The sequence below is a fragment of the Halichoerus grypus genome, chromosome 1 (genome assembly GCF_964656455.1).
Source record: "Halichoerus grypus chromosome 1, mHalGry1.hap1.1, whole genome shotgun sequence".
NCBI classification, from domain to species: Eukaryota; Metazoa; Chordata; class Mammalia; order Carnivora; family Phocidae; genus Halichoerus; species Halichoerus grypus.
In genome coordinates, this window is record NC_135712.1 from 103949979 (window position 1) to 103977956 (window position 27978).

General features: G+C 43.5%; 2 protein-coding genes across 3 annotated transcripts in view; one reads left to right on the forward strand and one right to left on the reverse strand.

Moving 5' to 3' along the window:
- RSRC1 (arginine and serine rich coiled-coil 1) overlaps positions 1-3530 on the reverse strand; it is a 406629-nt gene extending 403099 nt beyond the window's left edge. The window contains exon 1 of the mRNA XM_078069970.1: positions 3371-3530. The gene's annotated coding sequence lies outside the window, so the exon portion shown is untranslated. The remainder of the gene's footprint in view (positions 1-3370) is intronic.
- A 3743-nt stretch (positions 3531-7273) lies between these two features.
- Positions 7274-17577, forward strand: SHOX2 (SHOX homeobox 2). Of its 2 annotated transcripts, none has more exons than XM_036122402.2 (5): positions 7274-7826; positions 10759-10967; positions 13376-13433; positions 13737-13825; positions 15357-17577. In XM_036122402.2, exons 1-5 carry the CDS (start codon positions 7478-7480, stop codon positions 15648-15650), a joined length of 999 nt encoding a protein of 332 aa, XP_035978295.1. In that variant the 5' UTR covers positions 7274-7477; the 3' UTR covers positions 15651-17577. The 2 variants fall into 2 exon arrangements, with proteins under 2 accessions (XP_035978295.1, XP_035978296.1); XM_036122403.2 differs by having other exon boundaries at positions 7275-7826; positions 15393-17577.
- The last annotated feature ends 10401 nt before the right edge of the window (positions 17578-27978 follow it).

The following is a 27978-nucleotide window of genomic DNA, read 5'->3' on the forward strand; positions in this document are numbered from 1 at the left end:
AACTCATCACGATGGACTGCACACAGGAGGAGATATAAGAATCCAATTGTCTTCTATTAAGCCAGACATTAGAGAGTTGCAAAAGTGGAAAATAATGCCACTTTTCTCACTAAGTTTGTTTTGGAAAATGTAGTTATTTTTCATATCAAATGTGTTATTTATGTTACCATGGAATGGGCTTATTATTATTTTTAAGTTGATTAATAAATATTTCAAAATTTGCTCATTTAATTACTAGTAAGGCAATATTTATAGATATAGCCCACGTAGATAAAAGTTCTTGGGGTCCACAATAATTTTAATTTAAGAGTGTAAAGGAATCCTAAAACTAGAAAGTTTGAGAACCACTGCTCTAAGGTATCTACAGTTATTTCCACTCTCCTTTCTTGCCCAGCTTATTAAGTCCCTATATAAAGCATAAAGAAGTAGAAAGAAAAGGACACAGATCTTATTATGTATCTTGTTGAATGGAAAAAAAAGAGAATAGGAGGTGGGTATAAATTTTCCTTTGTTTTAATTTCAAACAACATAATTCACCCATAATAGAAGAATGATTATATTTAACCCAGAGAAGTTAATGGTAGATACAAAACCCTTCCTTAGAGACACTAAGTAAAAAAAAAGTTTAAAATCCATGTCACCAAACTATATTTTCAAGTAATATATTTACACTTCAGAAAAATTACTCTGAAGTATAATCAATCTCAAGAGACTGCAAAAGCCCACTACATTTCTTTATTATAGTTAACTCCAAATATTTATTCAGAAAACTGAACAAGAGCAAATGAGAGGTAGATCCAAAAATTGTCTTTTCGGGGTGCCTGGGTGGCTCAGTCATTAAGCATCTGCCTTCAGCTCAGGTCATGACCCCAGGGTCCTGGGATGGAGGCCTGCAACAGGCTCCCTGCTCAGCAGGAAGCCTGCTTCTCCCTCCCCCACTCCCCCTGCTTGTGTTCCCTCTCTCGCTGTGTCCCTGTCAAATAAATAAATTTTAAAAAATCAAAAATTGTCTTCTCTATCAATGACAGGTACTGAATTCCTACTCACCCCCCTCAATATATATTCACCTCTGGATTTCCATAATATCATTGGCATATAATTGAATATACTTCTCATTCAAGTCATGTCGTCAATTTTTATTACACACTACTAGTAAGAAAGAACTCCTTATACTTAACTCCACTGTTAAGATACAGTACATGGAAAGACATTTCTGATAAGGGCAATAATGAACTAAGCAGAGATTTTTAGGAGCCCCACAAGCTAACAATTTTTCAATCTACCTGTAAACAGAAAATGCAACTACAGGTACAGAACTCCTAAAGCTCTTGGTTTTCTGTCCTCACTCTGTCTTCTAGTACTCCCTGATTACAGTCTCATGGTTGCAAACCTCACCCAAATACTCCCGCTACAAAACTGAAACCAGGACAGGTAACGACTACAGCAGAACATCCATTTACAAAAACATCTCATTGTAAAGTTTAAGTGACTGACTGAAGACATGAAGCCAAGATGTGGTCATTCAAAAGAAAGCTCAAAGGCATACACAAGTAGTTCCTCTGTCTAATTATTAATAAAGGTACAAGAAGCAGTTAGCCATTTTCAGAAAACAGGCAGTTAGAGAGAACAAAGATTCCTAGAGAACATGACAGTTTATAATTATTTCTCCACTATTCATTCATTAGTATATCAAACTATACTTTTTTTATCTTGGACACATGGCTTAAAAAAAAAAGAACAGTCATGTCAATGGGAAATCCACCTCAAAGAGGTAAAGTAAAAGTGGGGTTAATACCATTTTAGCATAGGAAGAAATCCACAAATAAGTACAAAACCATGCAAAAGCAGAAAAAGATCTGTGGTAAAATTCTAATTTAAGATAACACAGCAAAATTCAAAAGAGATATAGAATTCTCAAAAACACTCCTCCTATCATAACTAAAAATTTGTAGACTAGCATCTCTTTTTTTAAAAAGCATTCAGTCGTAAGAATTTCTCCCCAACGGTTTGAAAATGAAAGCAGAAAATATATCTATACATCTACTGTAACAAAATCATTACAGAAGTTTTCCAACTCATAACACAACTCTTTGCTAAGACTGGTGGAATCGGTAAGGCCAATTAATAGGTACCAGCTGCCTTTATTTTTTTTTTTTTCTATTTCAAACATTTTTAGCTCTCTTACTGAAGAACATAACAGTAGTAAAGTGTTATCACTTAGCAGGAAATCTCCTTTGCTTGTAAAGAAAGTGAATATTTATAGACCTAAGGCTAGAAGGGATACACAGTCTCCCCACAAGGTTGCACCTGTCATATCTGTTCAAATCCTTAAACCTGAGAATTCTGCATATCCCCTTCACTTAGAGCTTTTAGGTCTAAGTTCAAAGATGACAGCTGGACTACTTTTTTGTAACGCAAAAGATATTTGATTTATGTAAATACCCAGTACCTAGTTAGTTGAAACTCTAATAGGTTGGTGCTAATTCTGAAAATGCAATAACAACAAAAAATTTAGGTTTCCAGTGTACATTTAAATATATATAACCTCTGAGATAGAAATTATGTTAAGGTTGACCTAAAATCATGAGTCAGCAACATAGTGCTATAAACAGTGCATTATAACCTCTCACCAAAGTAAACAGAGTTTAAGGGTAGCCATGTGCTCTTAAGGTAGCCCATAAGGGTAGTAATATGAGCACAAGGCCACAAATTGTGAAGTCAAGGAAATGCGGAACGTTTAGTGCGAGTATATTTATATGTTAAGGAAGTTAGAAAGTCTATCTCACCCAGCACCACCTATCTCTCAGCAAGAGTGCTAGCCAGGAAGGGAGATAGGGAGTGAAAGAGGTGGATCTCAAGTACCAACAGCAGAGTGAGTGGAGTAGAGTGCACCAGGTTGCAGCCTCCCTCTTGCTCCATCCTACCTATAGCTGGTGACGAAGCACCAACCACGTACTGCAAGATGAGCACAGAAACTCAAAAGCAGTGATCGAGGACCAGGCACTGGGGATGCGGATGGAGGTGTGGGTTGGGTAGGGGATGAAGAGCTAGTTAACTCTCCCTCACCACCACCAGACAGAAGGCCTAACTTGAGGCCTGCGACCGCGAACTACTCTACAGCTACCCACCACCCAAAGGCCCCAGCTCGAACTTCAGGGGTCAGAAAGCGCCAGGTGCGGGGCGCATGCGTACTGCGCCGCTCCGCACGCCTCGCGGCCACCACCCACCACCCCCACCACCCCCACCACCCCCACTCCAAGCCGCCTTCCCGGCGGACTGCGCCAGGCCCCGCGCCGCCTCTCGCCGGCGCCGGGCCTCGGAACCTTGCGCCCGCAGGCGCCGCCTCCCGGACTCCAGATGCCGGCATCACCTGGGTCTCGGCCTTCGGCCTCACGCTTCCCGTGGACTTGCAAGCGCCACAGACGAAGAAACGTTCCTTCAAATCTGGGCGCCGCTGCCGTCCTCCGAACTTGCTTCAGTTTAAGCTCACCGCCTTCCTGGTTCCAGCGCCAGGCAGCGCCAGCCGAGCTTCCGAGTGCATCGATAGAGGCTGCCAGGAGTTAGAGGAGTGCCGAGGGAGTAGATTGTCACGCCGCCAATTTTTTTGTTTGGTGTTGGGTTTGCGTGCTTGCTTATTTGATTTTCTTGTTGCCAAAAAGCAATAAAGGTGGAGACTGAAAAGTGTTATTGCCTTAGTAATCGTCGCTATCGTCTTAGATAATCAGTAAACAAATCTGCATCGTAGGAAGTTATGTTTAAGACACCACACGTAGCGAAATTGGTTATCTCACTCTGAGGGAGGAGGAAACTAGCCCAACGATAATAAATCATGGGACTGTGTATAGAGTCGTGTGTGATTAAACTCTAATGATTTATTTGCAAAAATGCATTAAAATCGGTGTTTCTTCTACCCTGAAGGTGAAGGCATTCACAGGTTGCGTGCAAATTAGTTTCCCATATTAAAGTTAACTGGTTGGTGGAGGAAGGGGAGAAGGCTGCCTGGGGCAGGGGGACGAGGTTTCTTCTGAAAGAGAAATTCAATATATAGGTTTTTTGTTATTTAAACCAATAGAAATTACAACGATTCAGCATTTTCTGTAACTCATACTACATTATTTATCTGTAAGAAAAGGAAAGGAGGTGAATAAACTCTTGGCCTTGGTTTGGGTCGACTGTGAGAACCAGCTCATTCACAACTGATATGATATCCAAGCTACAGTTTTCCGCTGACGGTTTGAGAGGGTGAAAATCACCTCCACAAATATATTGCTCATAAATGACTGTACCTTAAATAACCAGTTTCGAGGGACCGTTTTAAAACTTAACTACTACACTACGTGTTTATTTTAAATAATTCAAGAGCTGGGGAGCCCCGTGGGGTCCTGAATTTTATTGGAACTCCTGTATCTGTCTGCAGGCTGTCAACTAAACGTTATTCAATGTTTTTTACCAAAATTACATTTTGAAATACCCTGTCTCAAGAAAATATTTTTTATCTAATGAAACATCATTAGAACTTCATAATAATTTTAAAAACCTTGTTGATGTTGTTTTTAACTAAACTTCCCTTGGGCCAGTGGGAATCTGTGGCGAGACACTGCAGATTTCTCACAGCCCCATCTGATATTAACACCACTATTCCTAAATATATACAAAAAGCCAATATGCCAGGAAAATCTATGGGAAAATCAATTTGGTGTGAATTACACCATGATTGTGTCTGAGCCTTCCCTGATCACCCTTAAAATGGTCATCTTTCCCTCAAGCTCAGTAGTAGATGGAATTTAAAAAGTAGCTAGTGAGTCTCCTGATCCCTTGCCAGACTTCTAACTGTGGTTATGTTGGAGCTGTTTGTGAACACGTATTTAACACCTCAGTTTCAGAGCTCTTTGAGCACCATTTAGCTGACCCCGTTCCTGGTCATTCTGCTAAATAACCTGAAAAATGGATTTTCACAAAGGATTAAAGATTTATGGTTATTCCTCTCTGATAATATCAGAATTGAAGTGGTTACAAGTAGTAAATCAAGACTAAGTATAAAATCATGTTTCTAAATTCATATAACTTTGGAAAATGTGAGTATTTGAGTCTCTTTTGTAGTGTGATAAAATAGAAGCAAGCACTCATGTAATTCATTAATACCTAAAAGCTATTGCTACTGGAAACTTAAAGATTTTAATTATTTCTCCTAAATACAGCAACAAATGTTTTAAGAAGAACAAAGGATAACTTCAGAATTCAAAAGAAAAAAAAGGCAAAGTAACATTTTAAAAAGTATGATTTTCATTTTCCTTAAATTCACTAAATGTGAACATTTTAATCTGAAGAGTAGTAAAGTATGACAAAGATACATACAGCCTCTATTTGTATATATTCTAGAACCATTAATATATTGTTATAATTGTTTTCTCTTTTTACAAATGACTCAGGTTGCTTTGATGACAGTTCTCAAATTATCTGTTAACTTCGTGTTCATGCTTTAACCGATGGGCAGAAGTATACCTATCAAAGTTCTGTAGTTGCTTTTATTTTTACTGAGAGTATCAGATCCAAGAAGATGAACAAGTTACCTTTAACATCAGAAGAAAACCTGCACTAATATTCATACTACTTGAAAATTTCCCCCAAACCACACTTGAAGAGATATATTTGTTTGTAGACTCAAGTAATTATAACTTTCCTATGTAAATATTCTTGTGTGAGATATATACATGGCCACACTGCTCACTGCAAGCTTTGTCCTACACAGTACAAATGAATCAGTAATATAGATGTTACTTCCATATAACAAACTATTTCGATGAAAATAGTCCAGGAATAAAGTTTTAAATTGTGGCTTTGACAGAGAGAGAGAGAGAGAGAGAGAAACCTTTCTCCTGGTGACCCTCTCTTTGGATAGTCCATGGTAAGTAAAATTAGATGGGGTGTAAACTTAACGTGAATTTTTTTCAAACTCAAAGAGGGAGGAAATAATTTGCTTTTCAAAATTAGGAAATCAACTAGAATGTTTCTGAGGATACTAAAGAGGAACTCCTGTAGTTAATTGTGGGAGGGGTCTGGGTGCAGGGAGTTGTAAGGAAAAAGGGGTCAGGATCCTGAGACCTCAAAGAGGGAACGAAGTCAAACTGTCCTTGACCAGGGGCTAAGGAAACACTTTAAAAATGGAATCTGTCAGGGAACAGCTGCTCGGGAAATGTGTTAAATAGACTGGCGCGTACGAGTTGGGTTTATCTGTAGAGGTGTCGGCTTGGGCTCCAGGGCGCGAGTAGTGGGTGAATCACAAATTCCCCGGGGCGAGGAGCTTAGTGAAGACCCAGACTCAGCTCTGGCTGCGAGCCGGGAAGCCTCCTTAAGGAGCCGCGCTGGGTTGGGAAGCTGTAAAGTACCCTGACTCTGGGCAGGTTTGTGAACCCAGGTTGCCGGGTTGTGTGGGTTGTAGGGTGGGAGGAGCGAGGATGTAGGATTGGGATACAGGGTCAGGATACGGAACTGGGGTGCGGGGCGCCTAACGCAGGTCAAGGGAGCCTGGCAGCAAGGCAGGGAGGAACAGTTGCGCTGCACCCTGACGCGGTGCGAGGTTGTGGGGTGGGATGCGGAGTCCGGATACCCGACTGACTCCAGCAGCCGCGCACTTGTCAGTTTCCTCTTGGCCACGCCCCGGCGGAGTAGGTTCAGCTCCCCAGTGTTTAACTGAATCGTGACACCAACGCAAAATCCACGCCTAATTAAATTAATTAGGGATTCTCGTCAATCCTGGATTAATGGCCAGGAGCACAGGCGGCCGAGGCTATCTGAAAACCCGGACGACCTGGGACCGGCCTCCTCTTCCCGCCCCCTCCCGTCCCCTTCTCTGCCCTCCCACTCCAGCTCCAGCCTGCCTGGACTCCAGCCTCAATCAATCTCAATCTCTCTCTCTTTTTCTCCCTCTCTCCCTCTCTTCCTCCCTCCCAACCCCCACTCCCCCACCCCCAGGTAGTGGTGCGGGTGCTTCCCCAGGAAGGGGCTCCCTCCGAGTTGCGAAGGGGAGGTAATTTACTCAGAACAAGGGGCCGCCTTTGCGAAGTATAAATAGTGAGACTTCAAGCGCAGCATTGCTATCAGATCTGAACTCTCCGCAGGAAGAATTGTCAAAGATCTTAACATTGAACAAGCGCGCTCCGGCAGGGAAGCATCAGTTCCCATTTCCCTCCGGCGGCCCCCGCCCCTTCCCTCTTCCTCCTCCTCCTCCTCCTCCTCCTCCTCCTCCTCCTCCTCCTCTTCTTACTTCTTTTTCTCCTACTTCTCCTCCTCTTTCTTCTTTCTTCTCTTCTTTTTCTTCTTCTTCTTCTTCTTCCTCCTCCTCCAGCTCCTCCCCCACCCCCTGCCCCATTGATGTGTTATTATTGGGGGGGCTGGAGCAGTAAAAAAAGAAGAAGGAAAAAAAGAGCGGGGCTCGGCTGGGAGAGGTTGAGCGCGGGGCTGACCGGCATCGGCGGCGATGGAAGAACTTACGGCGTTCGTCTCTAAGTCTTTTGACCAGAAAGTGAAGGAGAAGAAGGAGGCGATCACGTACCGAGAGGTGCTGGAAAGCGGGCCGCTGCGCGGGACCAAGGAGCCGACGGGCTGCGCCGAGCCGGGCCGCGACGACCGCAGCAGCCCGGCAGTCCGGGCGGCCGGCGGAGGCGGCGGCGGAGGAGGAGGCGGAGGCGGAGGCGGAGGAGGCGGAGGAGGTGCAGGAGGAGGAGGAGCAGGCGGAGGAGCTGGAGGAGGGCGCTCTCCCGTCCGGGAGCTGGACATGGGCGCCGCTGAGAGAAGCAGGGAGCCGGGCAGCCCGCGGCTCACCGAGGGTAACGGCCTAAACCCCCAGCCGCGATTCCCCTTCCCGCCTTCCTGACTCCTCTCAGGCGGGAGAGGACCCCGAGGCCCAGCGGGGAGAGGGGCGGGACGCGGAGAGGGCCCTTGGACTCCAGCTTTGGAAGCTAGAGTGATGATGGAGGGGTGGAAGTCCGGTGGTGTGCACGGCCGTGGGTGGGGTCCGAGTGTATGTGAAGACGGGGGGCGTGGGGTTTGAGCGCGTCTTTCTCAGATGCTCCCGCTATTTCCATTCCACTGTAGCGCATTTCACTAGCCGGAGGATGGGCCGGCAGCCCAGACGGCCAGCGGGCGGATGGGGAAGTTCGCTGGGCCCGGCTGCGGCGGGGGTGCTGACAGCAGCTGGGCCAGGCGGCGGGATTACGGTTCGCATCTAGCGCCTAGTTTGAGGGAGCCCCTTTCCTAGGCCTGAGAAAGACAGAAAAAGAGAGGAAGGAGAGAGAGAGGAGAGAGAGATGTCACCCTCGGGTCGCCCCAGGGTTTCGGGCCGCGGCTGAGATCCACTCGAACTCGACGAAGATCCTGGCTTCTCGGATCTTGGAGGTCAAAACTTCTCATTCTCTTTGAGCTATTAAGATTGAACAGGGCCAAGGCAGGCTAGGCTGTTTCTCTCTGGAGACGCGTTAGGCTCCTTTTTTTTTTTTTGGTTGGTTTTTCGATATTTACACAATTCCATTGCTGTTTCGAATCATTTAGTACTCTGGTTTTGTCGGAGGGGGGTGGTGAGAAATCCTTTGGTGCCAGCAAAGTGTTAGGAAATGGCTTTATCTAAATGGTGGAGCGTCCTGTACCAATTCAAAAGAGTTCAACAATAAAATTAATCTGGCACTTGGTGCCTGCAGTAACTGGTGTGCTGCCATATTTTTCCAATTAAGAAAATATGTGACATGCGTAGAATCACATATTTAAGCAAGCAATTAAGTTGTTTATAACACGGTCTGTTCCTGTTTAGGCCAATAAATGGAAATTTGGGGGCGAAATAGAGTCTATTAAGTCTATTAATCAAGTAGAAATGTGGACATCTTTCTCTTTGAAGCTCCAAAAGTTTGAGAGGCATCCACTGTGGATGACACGAAATAGACAAAGCCCTCTCAACCCTTTGGCAGAATCTGAAGGATGTGTTTTCATATTTAAATTTCATTACAATATCAGTGCAAATATTTTCTTATTAACTTGGCTCCGAGTATTTGCTATAAGGTTATCCGCTTCCTTCCCGGCGGAAGGACAAATGTCCATAAAACGAACTCTGAGTACAAGAAATGCGGACAACACTTAAGATCACCATAGCGAGAATGCTAGACTGGGCTGGGATCTAGAGACTCTTCTTCCCCCAGACCAGGCAGCAGATCCTCCTAAATTTGGAAAATGATGGCACAACTGTCAGGCGGCTCAGTGCAGCCTCCCGGGCGTGAGTCTGCAGCTCCAGGCCCTGGGTACACCAGCCCGCCGCATCGCGCGGTTAGGGTCTGAACCCGGGCAGACACAGTCCTGGGATTGTTGATTTCCAAGCTCAGGACAAGTATTAATTTCTCTGCAGGCCGGCTCTTCCGGAAATGATTTTTAACACCCATGCTGATCGGGATCCTGGGCTAGGAAGAACTGCAAACAGCCTCTCGACTATCCAAACTCAGCTTTGACACCTTAAAAACCCAAGGCTCCGACTCAGGCGCAGAGGATGAAGGTTCCAGAGGGCAGCTTATGTTGATATGGGCTCCCCTGATCACTGCCCCTTGGCCTATATATATATATATATATATATATATTCACATATATATCCCTATCCCTCGGGTGACTCTGTATGCTCACATTCGCAGAGCTCCTGTTTTTAAAGGGAGGAGAAGGAAGGACAGTAAAGTAGCAACGGATGTGTGCAAACCCAAAGCCGAAAAAAAAAATGCATATTTTATTAAACAACCGAGCTGCTGGATGCATGAAAAGGCTTTGAGCAACCAATAGAAACCAAGGATCACCAATGTTCCGCTTGAACCTGTTGATCTCTGTGGGTTTAAGCATTTAGGGTCGAGTCCGCCTTTCCAGTGGGGAGGGAGAAGGAGAGAACAGAGGGAGCGGTCTATTTCGCGCGCCTCGCGAAGCTAGTTTTCCGCCTCTCGCCTTTTGGCCTGGCGTGAGCCGCAAGCCCTTCAGGCAGTCAACATGGCGTGGGCGCCTCTGCTCAGGCTCCCAGTGTCCGGCATGGGGGATAGGGACTGCCTGGCCGCCCGTGGGCCCTCCGCAGGGTTAGGCTCGAGCCCTGGGTCAGCATCGAAAGCCCTGAGATGCGACTCCCAGTACCGGTCAGCCCCCGGGTCTCGTTCAGCCGCTGCAACCCTTGGGCCCAATTGTTCCCAAATTAGAGCAGGAAGTTTGAGAGAAACAGAGAGCCAGCGGTGGCCGGAGCTGGCCTGAGAATGGCCCAGCTCTCTGGGAATAGCCGGTGAGAGGCCAGTGCATGGCCTCGCCGCGCCCTTCTGCCCTTACCGGGTTCTGTGTCTGGGCCGGCGCGATGCTTTTGATTCTGTGTGTGCGTGGGAGAGGGTGAGCGCGAGAGAGGTTGAATGGAATGGATTTGGGGTTCGCGGGGGGGGGGTGGGCAGGGGACGGTGGAGTGGACAGTGAGGAGGTGAGTTGAGGCTACAGTTGCGAAGGGGTGAGTGGGTGAATAGCCGGGGGCAGGCGGCCGCCCAGAGTTGATCTTTTCGCGTCTCCAGAATCCTCTTCCTCAGGACAGGGTGAGGGACTGGCCAGGAACTCCAGGAGGGGGCAGGATCCTCCATCCTTTTGGAGACAAATCTGGTAACAGGATTTGCTGTGTTGTTTTTGTCCGTGTGTGTGTGTGTGTGTGTGTGTGTGTGTTTCTGTGTGCGCACGTGGACATACGCGTGGCTATATTTGTGGTGCCCCCTCCAGTGTCCCCAGAGCTGAAGGATCGCAAAGAGGATGCAAAAGGGATGGAGGACGAAGGCCAGACCAAAATCAAGCAGAGGCGAAGTCGGACCAATTTCACTCTGGAACAACTCAACGAACTGGAGAGGCTTTTTGATGAGACCCACTACCCGGACGCTTTCATGCGCGAGGAACTGAGCCAACGGCTGGGGCTGTCCGAAGCCCGAGTGCAGGTATCCAGCTGTGAGGAGGTCAAGGCAGGGCCCAGGGTGTGGAGGAGGGGCACGCGGGGGTTAGAGAGGCAGCTTGGGAGACACACACAGAGGGCGCAGGTTCAAGAGTCTGGAGTAAGGTGAGAAGGGAAGGGATATCTTTACTAGAGGTCTTATTTTCCAAAGTAAATCTTAGTCTTGTAGCCTACCCCCACCCCATCCCAACATATGTTCCCAGCAGAAGAAAGCTGTGCTGGGCTTGCTCCCAGAGTTTCTATAAACCACACCCCCTCCCCTCGCCTTACGATGCCTTTAATGTGGTTTAATCCTAATGGGCCTACTTTTATAAGCCTTAAAAAAAATCCCACAGAAAACGTTTTATCTTCTGGATGCCTTAAAAGTTACAACGAATATTTTGTTCGCCTGAGTTGGTTTTCCTTGAGGGCCTGCTCCGGGGTCTAGGGTTGCCAAGCGGATATGCCAATTAGGTTTATAGATGTACAGACTATAAAGAAAATTAGCAACTGTTAAGTGTGGAAATTTACAGTTTGCCGTTAGCAGTCGATCTCAAACTGTGTGTAAAACAGTAGAGAAATAAATGCATTTTGGTCACTCTTTGTTCCCTCACTTAACCAAGACAGCAAACCTGAACCTACAGAAACTTGATTTTAAAACAACTCGCTATCTTAATATTGGCATTCCCACAGTCCAACACCCAACAAGTGCCTTACGTGATGAAGTTAGGATTGGAACAGGTTTTTTGTTTTTTATTTTTTGTTTTCTTACTGGTTGTGGGGGTGAAAGTAATGGCAATAGGCTTTGGGGGCATTCAAGGTAGAAAATTATATATATACATGCGTATATATCCTTCTACTTTTATGGAGAAAACATTTAAATGTTTCAGATTGTATTTCCGCTCAAATAATAAAATAGGAGAAAATGATGGTCATTATTTGTTTGAACACATGGAGCAGTTTTAGGCCTGAACATCTGCAGCTGTTACAAAGTATCACTGTAACAGATACTCCCGGGGTCTCTGGGCGGAGAGACCACCATCTGCAGCAAACTATGCAATTCTTATGGGGCTTCCCCGCATCTTGTAATAGGATCAGGACAAAAACAGAGCAGTCACGTTGAAGGGGAAAAGTAATAATAGGCTGCCTTGGTCATCACAGCCGTCAATAGAAGGCTCTGCTCTTCCTTTTTAAGCCTTTGCTGCTTTGCTGTGTGTACTGAAATCTCTAGAGGCTCAGCAACCCCTTAAAGACACGATGATAATTATTACAGTTATGAGCATTAGTTTCTCAGTTCAAACTCTTCCAGGGGAAAAAAAGAGGCAAGAAGCCTCAGGCCATGTGAGTTATACAAAGGATGCCACCCTGGCATGAAATCTCCCCTTCTATTACACTAAATGGCAGGGGAATTTTTGAAGATTTACATTGACTATGACACTTGCTTTCAAAAACAAGAAAAAGCTCTGAAGCAGTATTTTTCTTTTATAGTTTTTTTCAAACCTTAATTTGTGAATCAGTCAATATGCTGTATTATTGGAACATAATGCTGTATGATTGGAGTGTAAAAGCAAGCTTTGTATGAATTTTTAAAAATCTGTCATACTGCCTCTAAAAGTTCGCAAGTTTATTTAAGAAGGTAATATCTGGGAGAAGACAGTTTCCAGGAGTTACTTGATTCATACCTTCCTACCTTCCCCTTTACATAGACTATTGTTTTGTGTTTTTTTTTTCTCATAAGAAATGAACTTTATTACTGGTCTTCATTTTTTCATACCTTTCTTTAAATTTTAGGGTTATTTTCTACTACCCTAATGTAGGCAGTAGATTTTTTCTATAGAAGCAAATTAGATTATCATGATAATGGCACAATTATTCTGCTACTGTGTTACACTCTGCTGCACAGAGGAACAGAGAAATCCTAAACTTCTTTGTAGTGAGGCTTTTATGGCACTAATTAACTCTTCCCCCACTCTTATCTCCCCCCCCCCAAAAAAACAGAGTCACTATTTGCTTTGGTGTTTGGTTTTTCTTGAAGATGAAGCTAATTAATATTACAGGCTATTAATGAGCACATTCTTCTCAGGTCTTACTGGGCAAACATCTAAACCCATTATCACTTTAGTATCAGGTATCATGGAGAGTTTTAGGCCTTGGGGACTCTATAATGTAGAAAGATGAAACCAGGACTAATAGTAATTTATCAAGAAACAATTTATCTTGCAAAAGTCTATGAAATCTACTTTTGTCATTCATTTACATTATTTGACTTTGGAAATTGAGAGTGTTTTTTATAATTCAAATATTGTTTGCTATATCTCTCAATCCTTGCCTAAAACACTACTGTTTTTTCATTGTACTTTGGTAATTAAAGGAGTTCATAACATCTAGGTTTTATTTTATTTTTCCAATTTGTAGGTTTGGTTTCAAAATCGAAGAGCAAAATGTAGAAAACAAGAAAATCAACTCCATAAAGGTATGCTTCTCAAAGGACATCTGATATTCTAAGTAAAAAGAGAACTGGGCAATATACAAAGTCAGAAAGAAACTCTGAAAGATAATCATGGTCTCTATTTAAAAATCTGCTCTGAAGGCAGTTAATGAGAGTCCTAAAGTTTGGGAGTACATTACATTTATTTTAATTATGGCAGCTATTTAGGAAGATAACAGTCCAATTCCAAAAGAATTTGTTCTATCTTGGTATCATTTGGAATCCTGGAAAACAATGCTGGAAATGTTAACCTCACATTATTGTGTTTTGTTCCCCATTTTTTTACAGGTGTTCTCATAGGGGCTGCCAGCCAGTTTGAAGCTTGTAGAGTTGCGCCCTATGTGAATGTAGGTGCTTTAAGGATGCCATTTCAGCAGGCAAGTATAGCCCAGTTTCAACTTGTTTTTAACTGTAAAAAGACCTGGATTTTGCTTGAATTGTTGAATATACCCTCTCTCTGAGTCCCATGTTGGTGTCCATGTGGTTGAAGAATAATTTTGAGATGATATAGTGAATCTACTCCCCTTTAAAAACCTATAAAATGTCAAGGGCCTACATGCCTAGTCCTTTCTTTCCTCATGGGAAACCTGCAGAAGCCTGAGGCCAGCGACTGGTCCTTTAAAAATGCACTAAAGATTGCACTTGGGGAGAGGAAGGAAAAGCCTTTTATTAAGATTTTGTCAGATCCAATACAGAGGTTAGTCCTAAGGTGTTTTCTAAGGCAACTTTCTAAATATTTTTCTAGGTATTTTCTACCTCTTAGTCACATTAAATGTCTCTGGCAAAAGAAAAGTAAATAAATAAAAGTACTTCCAACTCATACTTGATTTTTTAAACCTGTCTCTGCAAACAAAGCTTCATCTCTAGTTGAGAGGGAAGCCTTGGTCTTCCCAGGGATGCCCTGCCTCTGCAATCCCTTTCTTAGGCATAAAGAAACCTTTAAGACTACATTTTAAAAGGACAGCCTGCAGCAATGGTTTAATCCTTGGAAATCCCAGTGCTCTAAACGCTCCTGCTCTCCAAGCCTAAGGGCTCAATCCTTACCCAACCAGTGCCTGACCTTCCCCCTCCTCAGCTGGGACCCCTGCTTGGTAGGGCTGTGAAGTCAAGAATTAGCTCTCAGTTGGCAGCACCCTGGACTGGGGAGACACACGGGTGTACCCATGTATTGACAGTTACTGTTAGGGAGATCTTAGCTCTCTTGGCACCACAGGACTCTAGCTAGCATCCCAATGCTAGGCTTTTGAAGCAAGAGGGAATGATTGGAGAGAGAGAGTGGGATCTAAAAAGGAGACCCTTACTACTCAGAAAGTGATCTGCAGGCCTGCAGCACCAGCACCACCTGGGAGATTGTTAGAAATGCAGAATCTCAGGTCCCAATGCAGACCTTCTGAATCAGAATCTGCATTTTAAAGAAGATCTGCTTTATAACAAGGGTAATTGTTATAGCAGTAAAGGTTAGAAGTACTAACAATTGTGCCAATTGTGATGAAGATGCAATAATTTCCCCAAGTGACAGGGAAAAGTTTTATAGTTTGCTTGTTAGTACTTCAGTGCTTTAATGGGTAAGAGGTGTATGATGACATCAAGAGAGCCTTTCCAAATTACTTTTGTAATTTTGAGGAGGGCGATGTTTTAACACAATAGCAATGTTGCCCTCTGATGGGCCCAGCTCCCGAGGGGGGCGGCCACATTCCTGCAGACAGAAGTCCCCTAGGGCCAAGGGAGATAAGGCGTGCTGAAGAGTTGCAGAGACTCTGGCGCACCGGAGTATCCCTGTGGCGCCCCAGATTCAGTAACAGACTGAGAAGGTCAGCCAAACTCCCCTCTCCTGTCCCCAGCCCCAGCCTTCCCCCTCGCCAAGCTGGACGCCGTTAATGCTCTGTTTCTATTCTGTTGTCACCCTAGGATAGTCATTGCAACGTGACGCCCTTGTCCTTTCAGGTTCAGGCGCAGCTGCAGCTGGACAGCGCCGTGGCGCACGCGCACCACCACCTGCACCCGCACCTGGCCGCGCACGCGCCCTATATGATGTTCCCGGCGCCGCCCTTCGGACTGCCGCTAGCCACGCTGGCCGCGGACTCAGCCTCCGCTGCCTCTGTGGTGGCTGCCGCCGCCGCAGCCAAGACCACCAGCAAGAACTCCAGCATCGCCGATCTCAGACTGAAAGCCAAAAAGCACGCTGCCGCCCTGGGTCTGTGACGCCAACGCCAGCACCAACGTCGCGCGTCCTGCGCGGCACGCACCCTGCAAATCCTCCGTGCCCCGCTGCTTTTCCGTTTAACCCCTCCGGACCTCCGGAACCGACCCTCTTTCCGCCCCGCTGATCGGCCTTTGCCGCCTTCCACATCCCGGACTCGGAGGGCGAGACTTCGCGCGGGACCTTGGATCCCACTAGGCGCACCAGCTCTGTGGCTCCTGACCATTCACCTACCCAAGGGCGTAGAATTCGGCTTCATAGGGGCAAGTTTTCGGGAAGTCTGGAGAGAGACTGAACAAGGGAGCGCTGGGACAGCGGAGTGTGGCTCACGGCAAAGCTGCAACGATGGACTCTTGCGTAGAAATAAAAATCCTGTTAATAAAAAATGAGCAAAAAAAAAAAAAAAAAAAAAAAAGTAGAAAAGACAAACCAGAAAGAAAAAAGAGGAAGGGAACTTACTGCTATTTGGCAGAAGTTGAAATCGGAGAAAGAACCAAGGAACAAAAACAAATTTTAAAAATTAAAGTATTTTATACATTTAAAAATATGGAAAAATAACCCGGACGAATCTCGAGAGAATTGGGGGGGGGGGGGAGTATCAACTTAAAGTGTATGTTTTTTTTAATGGGCTAAAAAAGGCAAAACAGAAGGAAGAGGTATACTTATTTAAAGAATTAAGATTTAAAACGTGCGCAGCTGGGAAGTTCACAGGTTTTGAAACTGACCTTTTTCTGCGAAGTTCACTTTAATACAAGAAATTTGATAAGAGAGGCGGGCCTCCTTTTACGTTGAATCAGATGCTTTGAGTTAAAAACCACCACGTATGGAAGAGTAAGAAGAGGGAAGACAGTATAAAAACGAGGAGAGGAAAAAAAATGATATTAATACAAAAAATGTTACCACAGACAATGATTTCTCTGAGAAATTATTATGGCAGCACTGTCCAGACTGCTGACAGTAAATTCCGGTTTTGCATGTTACTTGTATTCCATTGATGGTGTCTCCCTGCTCCCTGCTTTACTCACATGCACTTACTCCATTTTCATCTTCAGTACGAAAAACAATACCAAAAGCATCTGGAAATTGATGTATATCAAATCTATAATTTTTGCCCCATCTTTGATCCTGTCGGACAAAAGAAAAAGGTCGGAAGGGAAAAAGTTTACACTCTGTCCCAAGAAGACGGAGGCGGGCAGAAAATGTGGGGAAAGGAAAAAGAAAAGAAGACCAAATGAAATAATAAAGGTACAGCGCCTCACACGGCTCCTGGCACATAGTAGGCGCTCAATCAATGATAGTCCCCTCTCCTTCCTCCTTTCTTGTACTCCCTCCTGCTGATTTCCTGATGTCCTATTTGGGAACCTTGCTTTATTTCCCCCTCTCTATCCTGTCACACTCACCTTAAATAATACCCAACTAGATACAGGCAGTAGGTTTGTGTAAAATATGTTGATACACACGAACAAAGTTTATTTTGGCTATAATGTGTGAACTGATGGTTGACTTTCAACATTTGCATTTTATCTCACAAAGGTGTATATTCAAGTAATTTTTTTTGTTTCAATTCATGTAACTATTTAAACTGGGGTACCCTGGACTAAGCAATCTGTATCCCAATCACTAGAAAGCCTCCTTAGCTTTTTTTTTTTTTTTCTAATTTACAAGAAAGAGGAAAAGCTCTTTTAACTGAACTTTGGTATGCGGTTGAGCTTTGTAACTATTTGTTCTCCATGAAAACAAAGTTATTTATATTTGCCATATTTTTTCTAGTGTATTAAGTTATTTTAAGCAGAAGAAGATGCTGTTATTTCATGATGTGTTGTTGGTACAAAATGTTTCGATTTCACCTCTGTTAAACCTTTTAAATAAGTGCCAAGTTATTAATTGAAGACACTTTGCGATCAATTGAATGAAAATAGTATTGTTTCATTTGATGGGGTTCGCGTCATCTTTGTTCCTGTTACTATTAAACTATCCGGGATAGTCTTTCCTTCTTCCTTTTTGATTAATGTGTATCTATCTCTCGACTACATCAACTTAGAAAAGCGCTTGCCTCTGCTTCTACGTGCAGCTATTAAGGGGCCGTGAGAATGGTGGCTGTGGCTCTCGATATCGCTGAGCGCAACCCCCACCCCCTTTTCATCCACCCAGCATAGAAACCGGATTGATTTTACACTAAATCAATAAAGGAACAGATAATATGTAAAATAATATTAAATAGACTCCCTAAGACAAACTCTCATACTTCATTTTGATGCACTTTCACCCTTGAAGTTTTTCGGGGAGCAGTTTGGGGAGAAAGGGAAGCGGGATCACACGGTGCGAAATCTACCTGGGGTAATTGTGGCATAATGGACACTCGATCCCAGGTCGACGACCCTCCCCAAGCAAGCGATGAAGGTTTGGGAGTGGGTAAAAGCCGCGGAGGGGTATTGGGGCTCTGGGAGGGGCGGATCCCCCACCTCCACACTCCAATTTAGCGCTTTGGCCCAAGCAGATTTTTCGTTGGTTAAATCTAGGGAAAGGTAGAAGCAAGGGCCCTATTTAGGAGAGGCCGGGTCCTAGCCGTCCTTAGAATACCGAGGATACCCTCCCTCCCTCCCGCCTCCCCGTGCCCCCTTCTCCCGGAAGAAATCTCACTAGTAAAACCCGAAAGCGCTGCCTGTTTAGGGGTGGGTAGAGACTATGAAGACGCGGCCCCGGCCAGGCCGGGGACAGGACCTTTTTTTCCGCGCGGGTTCTGGGGATGGGGGGCATCCTCCGAGATGATCAAGGGTGTCCCGAGTGTCCCTTGGGGCCCTCTTTGGGCCGGAGGACGCATACCCCCACCCCACCCCTTCGACAAAGCCCCGCGTCTTCCAGTAGTGCTCCCGTCGTCCCCACCCGGCCTTCTCCCGGGTTGAGCTCGCACACTCAAAGCTGTTCGTCTGAGTAGACGTGGGTTATATCTTTATATTTATCTTTTTAGCTTTCAAAGACCACTGAACAGGACTTGGGCCGTATTCAGCGCCCAGGCCTTGCAAGTCTCCTAGTTGACAAGTTGACAGGTCTCTTAGGTCTCTTAGCTGTCCTTAGTTTTCCTAATAAACATCTGCCTAGGGGCGGGGTGCACCTTGAATCGGCAGCGCCGGGGCGCCCGCCTTGACGGGGTGGCCTCCGGCGAGCTCCGGTCGGCGCCGGGCCCGAGGGTCCGAACACGCAGGCTCCCAGCCCCAACCCTGCTGGAGCCCCCCACGCGGGTTCGGACATTTCTAAGGGCACCCCAAGGGAAGTCGGAGGTCACGGGAGAACTTGGGGCCGGGGGAGTTAGATGTTCCGTCCCGGGTCCAGCCTACATCCGACGCGAAACCCAGTCTGTCCCCGCAGCTTAGCTCGGGGGAAGCTTGAGGTCAAAGGAAGCATGGACGTCTGGGCCCCGGCAGGCGAGGCCCGGGTCACCAGGACGGGCGCGCGGCAGCACGGCCTAGGTCGGCCCGGAATGTTCCCGGCAGCAGGAGCCGGGTGGGCTGGGCGCCGCAACGGCGGGGCCCGGGGCCCGGCGGGAGCGGGGAAGGCCGGGGAGCCAGCGGAAGCGGCCAGGCCGGGCGAGAAAGGCCAAAGTTTCTTGGCCCGGTCGGCGGTACTTGAGCTGGGCGCGGCCTGCGGGACCCAGCGTCAGGGGTGTCCGCTCTCCCGAGACTCAGCGAGGGCCGAGGCTGCCTTTCCTGGCGGCTGGGGGCCGCGTCCCTCGCGCCCGTCTCCCACGCGCGCTCTCCCTGGGCCGTCCCCCGCGCCACCGCCCAAACTCGCCCGCAGGGGCCTGGGGGTGTGAGAGAGAGGTTCCAAACCCAGGGTTTCCACAGCCACTCTGAGAAAGGGTCCGAAGAATCTTCACTTTAAATTCAAATAAGGCCCAACATGCACGTCGTTTTGGTAGAAACTCAATAATCGTAATAAATAATTAATAGAGATTTCGCCACTCCCCCCCCCCCCCTTCTTTCAAGGTGTGCAAAACCTTCCCGAGCTACAAAATCCCTGACAGGGGAAAACCGAGTTAAAAGAGATTATTCAAGACATTAGTATTAAGGACGTCATGATACAGAAGGGCCCGGTAAGATCTGAGGCCTTTGCTCGAAGCTGAATTGATAAATATCTATTTTGAGTTTTTCCCCACACTTATAAACTTTGTAGATCCTCAGATGGTAATACTTTAGTATAAGGCAGTGCTCAAATTTCGGAACTATTTTGATTTCTGAAAAATGTCTTTTTGGCTTCAGTGACATGGATCCTGTTATTTTTTCACAAATCAGTTTACATCATAAATTGCAAACATTTGCAATAAGATCTCAAGATTGTTTATTCATTGTAACCTCAAGCACTTGACTATGTTAAACACCAGTACAGAAACTCTGTGAAATCAGTTTAATGTGTATGAGGGAATTAAAGGATCACTCCTTTTCGTCACATAAACAAAGCATTTAAGATTGTTTTCATTGTCAGTCTCCCAATTTTTAAACAGTTTTACAAGTGACTATTAATTTTAGAGTCATTCTGTGTGAAAATAATTACTAAAGTTATATCCTGCTTTAATTAAATATTTTTGGGCAGAAGAAAATGGCATTCTACATTGGGAAGTGGGTGATTGTTTTTAAGGTTACATTATTTTAAATTATTTTAGTTCAAATGTAAATAAAATGTGCTAAATTTCAATGGGGAAAAAATCTGAAATGGTTTCTTAAAGTGCCATTAGAACAGTTAATCAGAGTGCATTAAAGGAACATCACAACCCAGAAATAATAAATATGTCATTGTAATGAGAGTGTTAACTTATGGATAATTTATTCAAGGTAGTTTCTACATTTCAGATGGAATCTCTTATTATGACCTGCCTGAGTACTCTGATGCTTGTTCTTCAAAATCTAATTTATATAGGCTCAGATATACATAATTCATAACTCCTGTTGATATATGTATACACACCCCGAATTTTAAACCTTTACAATATGTTTGCATGTTTACTAGCATGTTTTCAAGCTGACTGAAATAAAAACATAAAAAGTGTTAAACATCATACTGAAAGCAAGTGCTTGTCCTATGTGTGGAGAAAAAGTAGTGGAAAATTAAAAAGGATTAGATAATTTTCAAACTGAGATATAGAGTGAACACTGGAATATTTCAGACAGGGAACATTCCTGTATAAGAAATATGGAAATCTCCAAGAAAGACTTACAGAAGTGAGCTTGTAACACTTCTGATGCCGAGGCAATCCTTTCATGTCTCTAATTCATAGAACAAAAAATCCTCAAGTCTTGGGGTATTTTGTTTTGGGTATTTTATGTGTCAGTCAAGGTAACCATCGCATATGCCTTCAGTACAGGAAAATTTAGTATAGTACTTACATGTAGTTCTATTGGCATGAAGAAAGGTTTTAGAATATAATCAAATAAATCACATAAGGAGGAGTAAACACACATTTCCCCGCCTTGTTGAACAACCACTCACATGTCCTGAGCAAGGATCTTTGTAGATCTTATTCAGGCAGAATAAGTTAAAGGCACAGACTCTGGAGCCAGACTTTCTGGATTCAAACCTCACTGCTGCCACTTACCAGTTTTGTGAGTTTGGATGAATCAATCTCTCTGTGCCTCAGTTTCCTCATCTGTAAAATGGAGATAAAACAGCATCTATTTCATGGGGGGGCTGTTACGAGGATTAGATGAGTTAGGATATGGGAAGCCCTATGAACAGTGCCTTCCACATGTATATGTAAGCAATATATGACATTTATCTTAATAAAAAGATCAATAGGCATTAATTCTTGTAATAAAATCTTAGAGGAAGAAAAAAAGCAGTGCAATGCAAGGAATGAATACTTTTCTGTTGTGGGCCAGAGGAAAACATTATCTATTAGTTTGTGATTCTAGCTAATTGCTTAGCCTCTGCCAGCCTCGTGTGGAAGCTGTGGCAAATGTCACAATGTAGTTAGGGGTCTTAGCCATAAGAGCGCGGTGCTATACACATGACAGTATTGTTACTCTGCCATGTACAGCTAATAAGGTGAAATATCAAGCATGACACTGGCCCTCAAGGGGCTTACCATCTGAGGGGGGAACAGTTCATAACTACATATGATAGTGCTAGGAAACATGTGTTAAATGCACTTGCTTAAAGGCATTCAGACACATTATGTGCATCTGAATGGCCGTACGACACATGTGGGGCCTGTTGTCCTGTTTTTGGAAATGGAATCTTTTTTGGAAATGAGTAGCCTTATAAAGGAATGGTGGGGCGACACCCAGAGGTTAAGAAACACACTTTGTTAGAATTAAATGCATACCATATGTTGCCGTGGTTTGTGTTCCATAGGACCATCTGCATTTTCTTAGGCTGTCCATGTTTGCAGAGCATTAGCAATAAAATGCCAAAGACTCAAATGCAGCTGACCAACAATCAAACACATACAATACAAAGGAAGGAATATTTAATTATTATTATAAGGACCTGTTAAATGAACAATTGAGTCCTAGTTACAGAGTAAATGAAGAGCGACTTCTTTCCAATACCTAAATTTAGATATAGCACTTACACTTGCCTCATATATATTTTATATAATATCTAGTAAGAGCTCAGAGCACTTTTTTACACATCTTCATTTGGAAGTCAGTGTGATGTCATTGGTATATGACTAATCTTTAGAGGAAGATTTTCCTGAGTTCAAATCTCAACTTTATCACAAATTAATTAGATGTGAAGTTTCAGGGAATTTCTTAGCTTCCTAGAGCCCATGTCCTGTCCTCTTCGTGTCCTGTACCACACATCTTGCAGGTTGTTGTAAGGATCAAATAAAATAAGATGGGTAAAGTGCCTGGCATATGTAGGTTTTCTACTAATATACTTCTCTTCTATACTTCTATTACTTTTCTTTCAAATTATCATCACATAGAGAGGATTTTGAATTTACCCGTCTGTGCTTAGGAACAGTTTTGGAAACTATTGGAGGTGGTGTGCATATTTATTTCAGTTCCTCATTATGGATGAATATTGAGCATGTGTGTATATGTTGTGTGGCCTGGAGTTTGGGATAAAACTTTCCTCAAATCTTGCAGAACTTTTTTTAGATAGAATTTTTAAAGGACTGTAACTTTAGATCTGCCCTTTTGTATAGAGTAGAGAAGGTTCTTTCTCCCCGTTAACTCAAGGGCATTACTAATACAAAGATTATCCAGATTCTCTGACCTTCAGTCCTCTATATTCCGGAATGTCAGCATACAAATCGAGACCTGGCATTAACTCTCTAGTCACTTTGATATTAGATTGATTGTCCTTCCGTTTGCTTATTTATTGAGTACATTTTTTATGCTTCCGTGCTAAGGAAGAAGAAAATAAACTACCCTTAAAAATGATTTCAAAAGTCTATCAAGCTATCCAAATTTTCAGTACTCATGCTACATTGTGTTTTGTATTACATTTATTGGCATTAGTGGTTTAAAATGTAATTACCTGTCTTGTGGGCAATATATTTATTTACTGAAATTCTCACTTGTCAGCAGTTGTGTTTCTTTTGAGGCTTACATAGTTTCCCTTAAAACTTAGCCTTGCCCAATGCTCATTTAAAAGGGTCCAGGACCCTCTCTGGGGGAGTTTTAGGTCTAGACCTCCTTCCAAAACTTTTTAGACAGGTGAAATTAGGTGGAACTAGCCATCAAAGGAAGACTTAGAAAGAGAGACTGCTCCTGGTCCTCCAATTGCCTTGGGAATAGATAGACTTGGAAGTGTGATTGACAGAATAAAGGCCCCCCAAAAATATCTGCATCTGAATCCCTGTAATATATAAAGAGGTTATATGGCAAAGGGAAGTTAAGGTTGCAGTGGAATTAAGGTTGCTAATCAGCTGACTTTAAAATAGGGAGATTATTCTGGACTTTTCAAGTGGGCCCATTATGATTAAAAGGGTTTTTAGAAGCGGAAGTGAGAGGCCAAAGCAGAGACTCAGAGAGAGAGATAGGACTAAGGAAGAATGGTGAGAGATGCAACACTGCTGTTTTTGAAGATGGAGGAGTCAAGGAATGCTGGTGGCCTCTAGAAGCTGGGAAAGGCAAAGACAGGAAGTTGCCGCACAGCAAATGCCACCCTGCCAACACCTTGATTTTAGCCCAGTGAAATCTGTGTTGGGCTTCTAACCTATAGAACTGTAAGATAATTAATTTGTGTTGTTTTAAGGCACTAAGTTTGTGGAAACATATTACTGCAGCTATAGGAAATAAATATAGGAGGTTTCTGAGCTATTTGTATGTATAAGAGCCTCAGGTCAATTTTTAATGCCAGGGGGCCTTCTGAGCCTGTTCAGTAGCACGAGTCCCCCAAAACTCAGGGCTGGGATGCTTTGGCATACCCTAGAGTATGCTCTCACTCAGGCATAGAGATGTGCATATGCCATTCAGCAGAGTGCCCCACAGATCTCTCTCATTACTATAAAATGGAGCCTAGAGAGGCAATCTGCCAAATTATGTGTATTCCTGTATGAAAAGTTAGTCAGCAGTGAAAATCTTTGTCTTGCTTTATTCTCCTGTGTCATCTTCTTGTTATTATTTACTTTTTTTTTTTTAGTATTCAATGTAGAGAAAAGGACGATTAGTTTCAAGCTCTGATGTTGTTTGCTAATGCACTGAAAGGGAACAGCCTGAGCAATTTGAGCTTGTCTGTCAAGTTGGTCAAGGTGGAGAGTAATGTGGTCTGGGGTTCCCAGAGCCCATTGGACCTTTGACCTTTTCTGTTGAGACTATTGATCTAGGTTAATAGTCAGCACCCGTTGTGCTGTTGCAGGAGTTGTGTGCCTGTGTGTGTGATTTCTCGTTGAGTACAAATGAGGCTCTGACTAACTCAGAGGGTAATTGGTCCTTTTCGTACTTTTCCAAGATCAGGGTGGAGAATTAGACTAGATGGGTCCTGACAGGCAGGGGGAGATTCGTTTCTGGAATGTTTGCAGTTGTACCAGTGACAAAGCAGTGGATCTGGGCATAGCACTGATGCTACCTTTCATGCCATGATCTATCCTCACCAGAGAGCTGTCCATGGAATCAAGTGGGGTTAGAAATTGCTGGATAACATGATAACTTCTGAAGTTAGTGGAGCAAGGAGGTGGGTTTAGCCTTGTTCCACGTACTCTACCCCCTGCCTTCCCCACCAGCTTCATATTTTTCATCCCATCTAATTGGGTACCGAATGAGCTACACAGCACGTCAGTGGGCTGAATAAACAAAGAAGCTTGGTTACACTCTTTGAGTGACTGAAATGTAGGCTGTAGAATGGGGAGAAAATTCTACTAAATAGTGCCAATTTCCATGACTATCTCTTCACTAGCTCTTCACTACTTGGGGGGAGAAATTTTCTTTTTCTACTCACTCTATGAAAAGCATTCATGTTTTTGTCTTGAGCAACCTCCCACCTCTTCTAGCTCATCCTTCTATCCTCCTCCTCTCTTCCAAATTTCTCATTCTAGAAGTCTAGTTGTACATAACTCATTTATTCATTCACTCATTAGATACTTATTAAAAACCTACTATATGCCTTAGACTCTTCCCCCCCGCCCCTTCTACTTTAACTTGTCAGACTATCTCCTTTTTTGATTTCCCCTTGGAGTCTGATATTGTTGAAGGCAGTGGTAGTTGAAAGTGAGGGAAGGGTATGGTTGACATGGGATGGGGATGGCATGTAGGGCAAGTGGTAAGTGCTAGAAAGACTAAAGAAAAAGAGGTGAGTAGGTTGGCTAAACTTAGGAGACCTTTACTCACCAAACCCTGTGATATCCATATATCATATGCTTCAAGAGCTGTTTTAGTAAAGAATAATCCTTGGAATGACTTGGGATGCTATATACATATGCATTCTTAAACATTCTTTTAAATCTTAAGGAGAGAAGTCCAGTTACAGTTGAAGTTCAAAGTATTCAATAAACATTTGAGGATTGAGTGTAGGCCTGGCACCGATAGTTAATGAGAAATAGAAATATAGAGGAAGATACAAACGGTCAGAGGAGGTAGGGCATCTTGGTAATATCTGTAAAGCTGGGAGGAGAGGTATGCTTTTGCATGGGGAAGTGGGCAGTGCCCAGTGTGGAGGCACATCCTCCTGGGGTGTGCATTCAGGAAATGCACAGACTGAGACTTAAATTTCCTTCTTAACAAGACGAATAATATTTGGCAGTACTCCAATTTTCTTTCCTAAATTGTACCTTTGTACTAATAATTATATAATATGTAATTAGGACAAATGTTTACCTTCTTTAATATAGTCACAACTTATTTTTCCCTTTTCTTCTTTTCCTCCTGATTTTGTTTTCTTTTGTGGTTTATGTCAGTCATTTACTGATGCCCTTGTAATATATCCAAATCTAAACATTTTGTTTCCATTTACCTCCTCTGAATTGATACATCTTTATATGTGCGGCTACAAATTGCATGCCTTTACCTTCCTATATTTGTTTTTTATTCGTATCTGTTAAGATTCACTCATATTGTTGCAGGTCACTGTAATTCATTTGACTGCTGTGTAATATTCTACTGAGTTCGCATACCAATGTATGCATTTGCTCTCACATTGATGGACATTTGGGTTATTTCTAGGTTTATATAGAATGCAATTGAAGTCATGAGCCTGGATGTAATCACCAAAAAACTGAGTAAAGGGAAGAGAATCAGAGATCGAGCCCTGGAGTGCTCCATTATGAAGAGGCTGGGGAGAAGTGTAGAAACCAGCAAATGGAGACTAAGTATGACCTCCCAACAACGTAGGAAGAAGAGAGCCCAGTGTCTTGGGAGCCCAGTGCAAAAAGTGCATCGAGGGAGAGGGAGTGAGGACTGAGCCATTGTACAGGTCATTGGTGACCTTGATAAGGCAGTTTGAGTGAAGTGGTGGAGGCCAAGGCCCTTAGAGTGGAATGCAAAAACCCTCTAACTGTTCTCTGAGATTCTTGTTTCTCTTTCCTCAAATCCATTTTTCATCTCATGGCTCCTAATTATTTTCCTAAAATCAAGATCAGATCATGTGACTCCTTAACTTATTTTTGGGGAGAATGCCTAGAGAATGAAGTTCTGACTCTTCAGTATGACATTTAATCTGAACTTCTACTGTTTTTTCTGCGTCTTCTCCTGAGGCTGCTCCACCACTTACCCTCTGCTCTCATTGGAGTGTCCACTGGCTCCTGAATATTATACTGGTGTCAAAATTAGGCTTCTGCTAGAATGCCCCTCTAGATCCCCTTTGCACTATCAAAGAATTTTGAGCATATAGCTACCAAAGCTTCGTTACACTGTAGTGTAATTATTTCTGTGATTGCCTCCTCCAACTAGAATGTGAGCACCTTAAGGGCATGAATTGTTACTTTTTGTAGCCTCTGCAGAGTCATATAGTAGGGACAGACATAGAGCAGATTTTCAGGAAGTGTTGGTAGAATGAATAAGCCTGTGAAAAAAATGTATCTATAGTGTATTCTTTCAGATAATTTTACTGGAGACAAATCTTAGTTCTCTGAGGGTGGCTTTAATCTTTGGAACTAGCCAAAGACTGTTTGGCATTAAGTCTGATGAAGAAGCTGGGGAATATAAATTTTTATTACAAATGAAGTGTAGGAAAAAATTAAGCATGGCTCTTTTGTGATGACACCTTTTCTTATATGGCTCACAAAGGGCACTAAAGTTTACTGGCACTGATTTGCTTAAGGCAGTTTCAAAGATGAATTCCCAAAAACATTTTGAACAGTGACAGTATTGCTGGACTAAGTGTTTGGTTTCTCAGGATGATGACTTCGAAGGACAAGATTTACTTGGATCTGTAAGTTCTGGTATCTATGTTAAAAAAAATCAGTATCACTCCCTTGTAGTCACATCTTACTTTCTGCAGTGAATTTTTACATGCTAAAGTTCACATTATCTCTTGAGTATTTAAATATTTTCTTTGTAACTTTATTACTTTCAATTTTTTCTTTTGTAAGCATTGTCTTTCAATGCAGCAGCACTTGAAAATTCTATTAAAATTGTTTATTTAAAAAAAAAACTATTCATAAGAGCATTAACTAAGACCAGATTTAACACCAATTCCAGTGGCTGAGCCCTACCCCAAATGGATATATGGCCATTTGTTATGATCTTTTGTTTACTGATTTTCAAGCAGTTTTCAATCTGTGTGACACTGATCAGATCCAAGCCAATTTGGACTAATTTTTCAAGTCACTTTTCATGAAGTAGTGCATCAAATGCTTTACAAAGTCCAAATGTGTAACATCTGCTCTCCTTTCCCTGATAATTTTACAGTTCTCTCAAGAAGTCAACTGCTTTATCAAGCACAGAATGTGTT